This window comes from Opisthocomus hoazin, chromosome 4 (assembly GCF_030867145.1).
Source record: "Opisthocomus hoazin isolate bOpiHoa1 chromosome 4, bOpiHoa1.hap1, whole genome shotgun sequence".
Taxonomy (NCBI): Eukaryota; Metazoa; Chordata; class Aves; order Opisthocomiformes; family Opisthocomidae; genus Opisthocomus; species Opisthocomus hoazin.
Genome location: NC_134417.1, coordinates 1,262,549 through 1,272,162, shown reverse-complemented (window position 1 = coordinate 1,272,162; position 9,614 = coordinate 1,262,549). Strand labels below are relative to the sequence as shown.

The following is a 9,614-nucleotide window of genomic DNA, read 5'->3' as shown; positions in this document are numbered from 1 at the left end:
ACTATTAAGAAATTGCAAAGTTTTTCTTCTCCAAGTCCTGCGGTACAAATGCTGGTGCTACTTTTTCTGCAGGAAGCGCAGAATTTCCCCAGAAAGACCAAATAACCTCCAAAGCCAGGCTGCGATTTGAAAGATGTCCCTCAGAAGAGGTTTTCAGCCGCAGCAAAGGGCCGCAGTGCGTGAGGTGAGAGCAGGCCCCGGGTCGGAAGAGTGGCTCTCAGCACTGGCACGTCAGCTTCGCTCTTCAGCCAGAGGGCTTCCAGAGAGGGACCGTTTGCGCGCATCCGGACGAAGCATCCGGACGACAGACTCAGACAAGCCCCTGCTTCGGGTTTCAGTCTTCCGCCAATTCACAGGATCCCAGACTGTTCGGGGTTGGCAAGGACCTCTGTGGGTCACCCAGCCCAACCCCCTGCCCAAGCAGGGTCACCCAGAGCAGGCTGCACAGCACCGCGGCCAGGGGGGCTGGAATATCTCCAGAGAAGGAGACTCCACAGCCTCCCTGGGCAGCCTGGGCCAGGGCTCCATCACCCTCAGAGGGAAGAAGTTCCTCCTCATCTTCAGCTGGAGCTTCCTCTGCTCCAGTTTGTGCCCGTTGCCCCTTGTCCTGTCGCTGGGCACCAGTGGAAAGAGTCTGGCCCCGTCCTCCTGACACCCACCCTGCAGATATTTAGAGGCATTTCTAAGGTCCCCTCTCAGCCTTCTCTTCTCCAGGCTAAACAAGCCCAGCTCCCTCAGCCTCTCCTCGTAGGAGAGATGCTCCAGTCCCCTCCTCATCCTCGTAGCCCTCTGCTGGACTCTCTCCAGTAGCTCCTCATCTTTCTTGAACTGGGGAGCCCAGAACTGGACACAGCACTGCAGATGGGGCCTCCCCAGGGCAGAGCAGAGGGGAAGGAGACCCTCCCTCGCCCTGCTGGCCACACTCCTCTTGATGCATCCCATCAAGTTCGGCTGCTTGGAGATAAAATTGCTGTGTGTGTGTGAGAATGTCACATCGCCATCAAATGGCAATTAACTTTTTCTCGCTAAATTCTGTCACTCTGTGTAACCACAAACATCTGTTTGATGCCAGTCCCCACCAAGCCACAGCCAGCCAGGACCTGAGGAGATCACAGCTTTGGGTCCTTGGCTATGTCCCACTCCTGTCCACCGTCTCCTGAAGACAGTGGTGGCTGCATGCCCCCGTAGTGCTGCTGCTCGCTCTTTGCAAGCACCGTGACCCTTCCAAAAGGTGCGCACTGCGTGGCATCTCCCTGAGCAGGGGAAGAGCTGCAGGCTCCACCAGGAAAGTCCTGTTGATGGAAAAGCCTTGAAAGCTCATTTCAAGAAAAGCGTGTCCTGCCTACTGTAGGACTCCTATAAGGCGCTGGTTTGGTGCCCCATGTATCTCCCTCCTCTCACCAACCAGCATCTGCCAGCTTGCAGTCATGAATCCACCATCCGAACTGGCTAAAACTGGGATGTGCCCTGTGAATAGTCGCACAGCTGCGTGCCTGTGAGTAGCTGCATCTTTCAGAAGCACCCGAGAGCTGAACCACTGATCTCCAGCATGCAAATTGAGCAGAAACTGGGGGAGAAGCCTCTCCTACAACTTTCCGCTTCCCCATCTCCCCTCCAGCTCAAGGAATAACTGGAAATTTGGAGGTAGCCGCCACAAGCCGGTAAAAAGCTCTCAGCTGCTGCACACCAGGTGAAGTCCAGTCCAAACCCAACCCTGGCTTCAGAGAAACGCTGCTCCCAGCCCTGCACTGACTACTGACTGGAAACAGCTGGGGGTTCGAGTCTTTACACTCTTTCTCCTTCACTTGTCTGTATAAAGCAGCACAGACTGGTTTGAAATAGGAAAAAAAAAAAAAGAACACAGAAGGATGTGGTTATGCCATGCAGTAAGCGCACTGGCAGGCTATGATCTGTAAGCAAATGCTCTTATGCTCTACAGAGCAACCTGGGCTGAAGCGATGCTGCTGATCTGCTTGCTGGCATTCAGGTAAAGTAATTCATATCTTAACTAACAGCTTTCTTTCCAATCACTTACTAGCAGCGTTGATTGTAGAGCACTATTTTTAAGTCAGCTGGATTATTATTTCTCATAAAGATCAAACTGTAAGATCAAACATGTAGTGTTGCTTAGCTTAGAGCAGAAAAAATGATTTTTGCTTTAGTGATAAGCATAAATATATTCTGTTGCAATCAAAATACTTAGAATAAAATGGTAAGAAATTATCCAACTGCAGATGAAATATATTGCAGATGTGGAACTTACTGCTCTTCATTGCACTAAGCCAGATTACACATCTCCTGTGCATCCACCAGAGAATAATTTCTACCTAACACGAATAATATAGAAGATACAAACAAAATCTTCTTTGCAGCAGTAACATTACTCGGTTTGTATCGATGAGGAGGGTAATGACGGTAAACGCTGTAAAGTCCTCGCTGAAGCAGTGACCTGAATTGTCCTCGCTCCTCTGTTGTAGCACAGCCAGACTAAGGACAATGGGCTCGCTGAGCTCTGCTATCTGACCATCATTTCCTTGCTATTAAAGCTACACCTACGCTTACGGCAAGTTAGAGATTTGGTGAGGGGGATGCCCCGCTAATGAAGCTTTCATGGATAAGAACATCCTTAACCTGTCATCCCCGATCTGTGCTAACACACAGGCTTGTGCGAATCCCAGCTAGAGCCAGAGGAACCCAGACCCGAGCTACAAAGAGGAAACCCTTCACATGTCCTGCCGTGCTGCAAAAAACCTAGCAAAGCTCATACTGTAAAACCTTGCTGTTCCCTTTCCTAGGTCAGCACACCTTTGCTGCTAGCTTCAGCACAAGCTCCTGCTGCCGGTAAACCCAGCTAACATTTAACTAGTCCATAGGAAGTGGAAAATCCTCACTCAGTAGGAGAAACGGAGAACAAATGAAGCAGTGATGACACAGGGTCTGGACCAGCTGAGACACGCTTCCTCGAGTGGTGTCAGTTACAGGTTTTGATGTGATCTTTTCGCTTCTAGAATTTGTCCGGAATAGTCCTAGAGCTGCAGGCGATTCCTTCAGGAAACTCGTGGAGGACGAAGGCTGGAACAGGGCAATCGCAGTGGTCGCCTCTGAAGGAGGTGGCAAAGGAGGAGCTGGGGAACGGCAGGTCACTCAGCCTCGCCTCAGACTTTGGAAAAATATTGGAACCACCCACCGAAGAGTCTGTTTGCCAGCACCCAGAAGACAACAGAGAGGTAAGTAACGATCTGCACAGACTCCTCTGAGAACGACTGAAATAATAGCAGTAATATGACTTTCTTCTGTGGCACACTGACAGCACTGGGGACGGGGTGCAGGAGTGGGAAACAGGCGGCAAACACTATCCCCAAAGAAATTCTCACGAGCAAGCGACGGAAACATCACCTGTATGAAACTTCTGTATGATTAGTGCGTACACACCAAGATACTCATCAGTCTCTGCCGTACAGGAAAGCTGTGTTTGGTACGGCTCGGTATCTTTCAGATTCAGTATTGTCAGTCTTTTTATTAATAATTTGGATAACGCAGTAAAGAAAAGATGATGCTTATGAAATGACTGCAAGGTTACTTGTCATTGAAAAGAAGTCTTCAAATACTTTGGGGCAAACTTATTACTCATGTGAGCTGTTTGCAAACAATTCCCTTGAAATACCCAAGATGTGAAGTTTAAATTTGAAGGGAAGCAAGCTGTCAAAAAATATCAGGTTTTTGAGAATCAGGCACTCCGTTTGAGTATTTGAAATTACCAGTTTAAAGGCTGGGTAACGTTTTCCTGAAATTAACCATTTTCAGGAGTAATGCTGTACATGATTTTGTACTAATGACTTCTAAAAAAAAGCATTCAGTGAAATAGAAACCCAGTAAAAGCAGAATCAAAACTCCCACTTTGAAGAGACCTCACAAGCAATTCTCTGATCTATCAGTACCACGCACAAAGTGCTGGATCAACAGCTGTTGTCACTCCCCCAAAATGTTTCATGCCATCTGATCCTTCCCCAGCTAAATGGATGGTCTTGATCACCACCTTCAGTGGAATTCTCTCGCCTCTCGTGTACCACAGCTACACCATTTTCTAAGCAGGGACTGACTCAGTCTTAGACTGAAGTACAAACCAAGGTTTTCTTTTTGTTCTCCTTTCTGAGAGCTAAATCCACTGATAACAATCAGATTTCCTTTTGCCGTTTCCTAAGTTCACCAAGCTGTGACAGTGCCAGTCGCGCGTCTCGGTTCTGATCTCTGGAGGTGGCAGCCAGGTCCGGCCCCCGGCCAACAGCAGCTCCCCACAGTCACCTCGCTCTGCAGCGGGGACGCCGCCACAGAGAAGTCTCCATGGATTTGTGCATCCTCCCAGCAACCTGCAGCAGCCTCTTTGTAGTCCTCACCAGCTTTCTCGAAACCATTTCCTCACCTACTTAACAGCCCTCGATCTACCCCCCCCTTTTTCTAGTGCTATTTAATTATTTCTAGTAGACTCTACTGAAATGCAAGCGCCTTCGATCTTCTGCCTTTCCCTTATCTGAAAAAGCAGACGCTTCATCAAAGAAGACAGTGGTCTGGCAAGACCTGTCAAAGCCTTATTTAGTAGTTTTCCTTAAAAATCTGTATGAAGCTTTGACTCAGTGGTTGCAGAATTGCTCTAATCAGATTTGACCCTCTTTCCTACAACAGACCAGACTGATCCTTTTCCAGATACACTCATAACATACATACTTCATAACAGTCACTGGGTTGGACCTTCAGCCTCTTGTGCCTCTTCTGTCCGTAGTCTGCGCTGGAAACAAACTGTTTTCCCCAATAGGAACATGTTAAGCTCCCTGATTCCTGCACGTTGTCCCACCTCTGACCTCCAGCACAATGTCAGCAGCCCTCTGAAAAGCAAAGGTGTAAGGTTTGGCAAAACTCCAGGCCATCTCCTCCGTTAGCAGATCTACTTGTTCTCCATTTGTCTCTCTCTCTTTTTATATGTTCTTTTAGCCATGAAAACAAAAAACCTAAATCTTTCACTAATTGTTTTTTGGTTTCTTTAGCAAAGTCCAGCTCCATTTGGTAGTGTTTATGATCTACCTGTCACTTCTTGTCCTCCAAAGCAGAGGTTGCCTTCTTGATCATGCTCTTCCTAAAACCTCTTCACTTACTCCTAAAATTTCTTTTGAGCTTCTTGGTTGGCTGAGCTGGAGTGAAAACTAACTGCCAATTTCTTCTCCTTCATTAGGATTTCTGGTGATCTGAATTCAAAGAGGTTATCAAAAAGTAGTTTTAGGGCATGGTTTGTTAAAGCATACATATATTTTTAAGAACGTTGATAACACTTCTTCCACACAAGTTATACTTTTTTAAGGAATGGTATTATTAAGATGTCATGCCTTCCATTTGCTAATCTTTGCCAGATTGTCTAAGATAATAAGTTAGAATTTAAAGTATGTGCAAACCCAAAATTTAACCAGTGCTGAAAGTTAGGCACAAGCTAGAAAATGTGCTTACTCAATTTGCAACTAGATAAAAGATCAGTCTTCTTAAGCTGACCTTCTAAAAAACCAGCATCGTATACAAGCCCAATATAAAATTAAAATATCCATATAAACGCGGGTGTAGTAAAAGCACACCAGCAAGAGCTACTGATGCACAGGGAATCACAGATACAAGAGTAAAATCCCAGCTAGCAGTTGGACCTGCCTTCATAGGGACGAGCAATTTCCTGAATGTCTGTGTAATGAAGCAACTGGACATCAGTGTTTTGGAAGTTTCAATAGATGTACGAGCTGCTAAAGACAGCCAGTACACTTTAGAGTTTTTGAAAACATATGTTTGAATGGGTCGGTCTCTTCAGTATGTGAATGCGGTTATCTTAAAGGGCGCGGTAGTCAGTGGGTGCTGACTACCTGCCATTGAGAATCAGGCTCCTGTATAACAGATAAAGTCACTCAAATTGGAAACAGAAAGCTCTGTGCTTGAAATGAGGATTCACTTTCAATAATAGCCACAGGCTGATCAAGTGCACATCTCAAAACCAGAAAAGCCCATAGCTGCGTTTGAAAGTATCTCACTCTGATATATCAAGGCACTAACTGTGAGCCTTACACATTTCCAACCTGTTCTTTCTGTCATTTTAGGGAAGAAATGACCAACGGCAGCGGGGAATGTAATTTTACAGACATTGACAGATTAGCAGAGACCCTGCGGTTGGGGATCTCCATCCCCACCTTCATTCTCGGGCTGGTTCTCAACGCCCTGGCCCTCTCCGTGTTCTGCTGCTTTTGGAAGAAACAGACCAAAACCTCCGTTTACATGATCAACCTCGCGCTTGCAGATGTCTTGCTGCTTCTCTCGCTCCCGCTCAAGCTGTACTACTCCAGCACGGACGCACCTGGACTCCTGTGCGCCTTCATAGAATCTCTCTACTTCGTCAACACGTACGGCAGCATCTTCATCATTGTCTGCATTACTGTCGACAGATACATCTGCATCAGACACCCTTTTGAAGGTCGAGCTAACCAGTCCCCCAGATGGGCTATCTGGATCTGCTGCTTCATCTGGGCAGTAGCTTGGCTTTGCAGCAGCCCAATGTATGTGTTTCACAAGAAAGAACGTCTGAAATGCTTTCACAACATGTCGGAACAGGCATGGAGCATTCCCCTCATTGTTTCTGTGGAAGTCTTTGGCTTTCTGATCCCACTTGCTGTGATGGTTTTCTGCTCTGTCCAAAACATCTGGATTCTTCTAAACCGCAAAAGTCAAGCTAAAAAGAAGGTAGAAGGCAGTGGCTCCTTACGAGTCATTACCATCAACCTTGTGGTGTTTTTTGTGTGCTTCACGCCCGTCCACCTTGGGATCTGCCTACAGTGCCTGGTAAGGCAGCACGTGATAGTGGACTGCAGCCTGAAACAAACCATCAGCCTCTTCATCCAGGTGGCAATGATACTAGCCAACCTGAACTGCTGCCTGGACGCCATCTTCTACTACTTCGCTGCAAAGGAATTTCGTGAGAAAACACATCTGAAAAAGGTTATTGAGCTATGTCCTGTCTTTAAGCCGTGTGCCACATGATGGGACCGCCTGCGGTGGAGGAACACCTCTTCCTCGGCTCCCACGTGGCCCACACGATGCCGACAGCATTATCCCCGACGTAGCAGAAGGGTCACCCGGGCCATGGCAGGGAGGGTGCAGGAGGGAGAGGGACAATGTTTTTCTGCTGAATGTGAAACTGTTCCATAGTTTTCTTCCCTTTCAAGATGAAAGGGAGAAAATGTTGGAAAAAAGAACCAGCATTAGCAAAGTGACGGAGTGACATCAAATGCAGCATTAGCCTTGAGGCTTTCTGCTAAACGTGAAAGGCTTGCCAGAGGAAAGCCACCCAGAACACCGGAATGCCCCTTAAAATCAGCTTCTGTCATTGCTGCACCGGTTTTCTTTTTGCCAAGGTGATCAGAAGGTTGTTGCTAAGGGCCAAACAACTAACCAAAACCTGCTTTCTGACTTGGAAGGTAACAGAGTTAAAAGGCAGCATCCGGCCAAAAGTCTGACTCTGTGTTCTTCCCTTCTGCAAATCTTACAGAAGGTCACTGCCGGAGCTCATCTGCTCCGAACAGCTTTGCCAGCCCGGGATAATAGCAAGTCCTCCCTCCTGCAAGCATTATGGGCTGGGCAGGGCTGCCTCCCAGGACAGCAGCCCCTGCTCTTCCACGGAGGACAGGCTGCCTGGCGTACAGCCCCAGCGGAGCATCCTGGGTACCCGCAGTTCCCCGAGCAACAAGCACCTCTGCTTACCTTCGCTGAGGAATCACCACGGCTTTCTCCTGCAAGTTTAAAACCGGTTTTGCACATGAAAACCAAAAGAACCCCTTCAAATACAGCATTTAGTGAAAGACTGTATGTGATGAACTGCATTTCTACATCACTGCATTTCTATCAAAGATAGAAGATGACACCTGCATGAAATCCTTCTGCCTGTTTTCTCACTCTTTCTCGGAGGAGGGGAATTAGGGAAGCAAGCTCTGCATCACAGAAAAATAGGCAGCGCCTGCCTGATGCACTCCTCGCTCCCGCCTGGAAGACCAGACCAGCTCTATCCACCTCATTCCTTAGAGCAGGACTTCAAGGCTTCCTTAAAGAAGTCCTGCTAGCCTATACTGTACACTTCTCAAAACCTCTCTGGGCGTGCCTCAGCCCTTCTCGGGCAGCGCTTCTGGTTTGCCATCACCCTTCTGCCATTCTGGAGCCTAAACTAGAGGTTTCCTTGTTGCCATGTGAGCACACCATTTCTCGTACCATGACGTTGGCATGGTTCATCCTCTTAGCCAGAAACACTTTCACATCAAGACATCCATTTCTGTGCCATTTAGAAACAGCAGTAAAAATGGTCTAAGATTGCTTGTAATCAAGTCTTCTGTCCGGGGCAGATGTTCCCATTATTCAAAACATGAAAATAAATTACTTTCTGTCTGGAGCACATTCAAAAGCAAGGGGGCCAGTTTTGAAAACACAACTTGCTGTCGATTGATTTGTATAGAAATGATTGATTGTGCCAGAGGGCAGCTGCACACGTCTAACGCTGGGCCCAAGGTCCGAGCGCTTTAAAGCTTGTTAGTGCCAAAACTGTGACACAGCTGAGACACACGCGGAGCTCAGAGGCAAGGAAAGGTTTCTATCATCCATTTCGCCATCATCTGCACAGGGGCAAGAGGAGCTTTCCAAAGCAGAGCAGGTTTTCAAAACATTATTTGCTACCACCTCGCTCATTCAGAAACTTGCAGCCTTTTCAATATGAGTTAGCCTTTCTTTTTTGCACCTTTCACATCACTTTGCATATAAACTATGTGTCCGAAAGAACACGTTCTACTAAATAAACTGTACATACGAAGTGTATGATTTTAAAATACATTTCAATTCCCCAATCTGACAGCAGTGTATGATTCTTACCTACCTATTTCATCGTAAACTTTTACCATTTTCTCCTTAAAACACCTCCAAGACTTAGCTGGAGATTTTCCTTCCCAGGAACTACTTCAGGTTTGTAACTAGGGCAACCAAGAACAACTGAATCAACACTAATAAACAGAAAAAGTAAAAACAGGAAAGATGATCACACCCAGAAGTCTGGATAATTTAATAAAATTTCTGTGGAAGTCCTTTCTATAAATTCTTGATAATCCCCTGATAAACCCCCTACGATCTTTCCTCCAAAACGCTCTGAGCTCTTGATTTTATGATTAGCCAACTATCTGAAAATTTCCATTACCGTCGGGGCAACCTGTGACTGCAAACAGACAGGACTTCAAGGTGCAAAGTACAACACCGCCTCTTCATGTAAAGCTTCTCACGCAGATGCAACGGGTGGTGACGGAGCACACATCCTCTGCACGCCTGTGCACAACCCTAACCCAGCGGTACGGCGAAGATGGCAGAGCCTCGCTCCACCGGCCCTGCGAGCTCAGGACAGGAGAGAAGAAGCCTCTTGACGTGCTACAAGGAGAAACCTGGAGTGCTGCACCCAGGGAAGGACAACCCTATGGGCCAGCACAGGCTGGGAAAGTAGGGCTGATGTAGATGTCCTCCTGAAAGGGCAACGGGGGGCACCAGGCTTGACACAAGCCAATGGTGCTCTG

The 9,614-nt window shown here is 47.2% G+C and overlaps 1 protein-coding gene across 1 annotated transcript; it reads left to right on the top strand.

The window, feature by feature from the left end:
- The first annotated feature begins 6,129 nt into the window (after positions 1–6,129).
- Positions 6,130–7,056, top strand: LOC104335404 (G-protein coupled receptor 55). The gene has a single exon (XM_009941133.2). The coding sequence runs from the start codon at positions 6,130–6,132 to the stop codon at positions 7,054–7,056; it is 927 nt and encodes a 308-aa protein (XP_009939435.1).
- Positions 7,057–9,614: the final 2,558 nt, after the last annotated feature.

What these genes read in the sequence shown, in the direction of transcription:
- LOC104335404 (XM_009941133.2), top strand. Translation starts at nt 6,130, where the DNA reads ATGACCAACGGCAGCGGGGAATGTAATTTTACAGACATTGACAGATTA.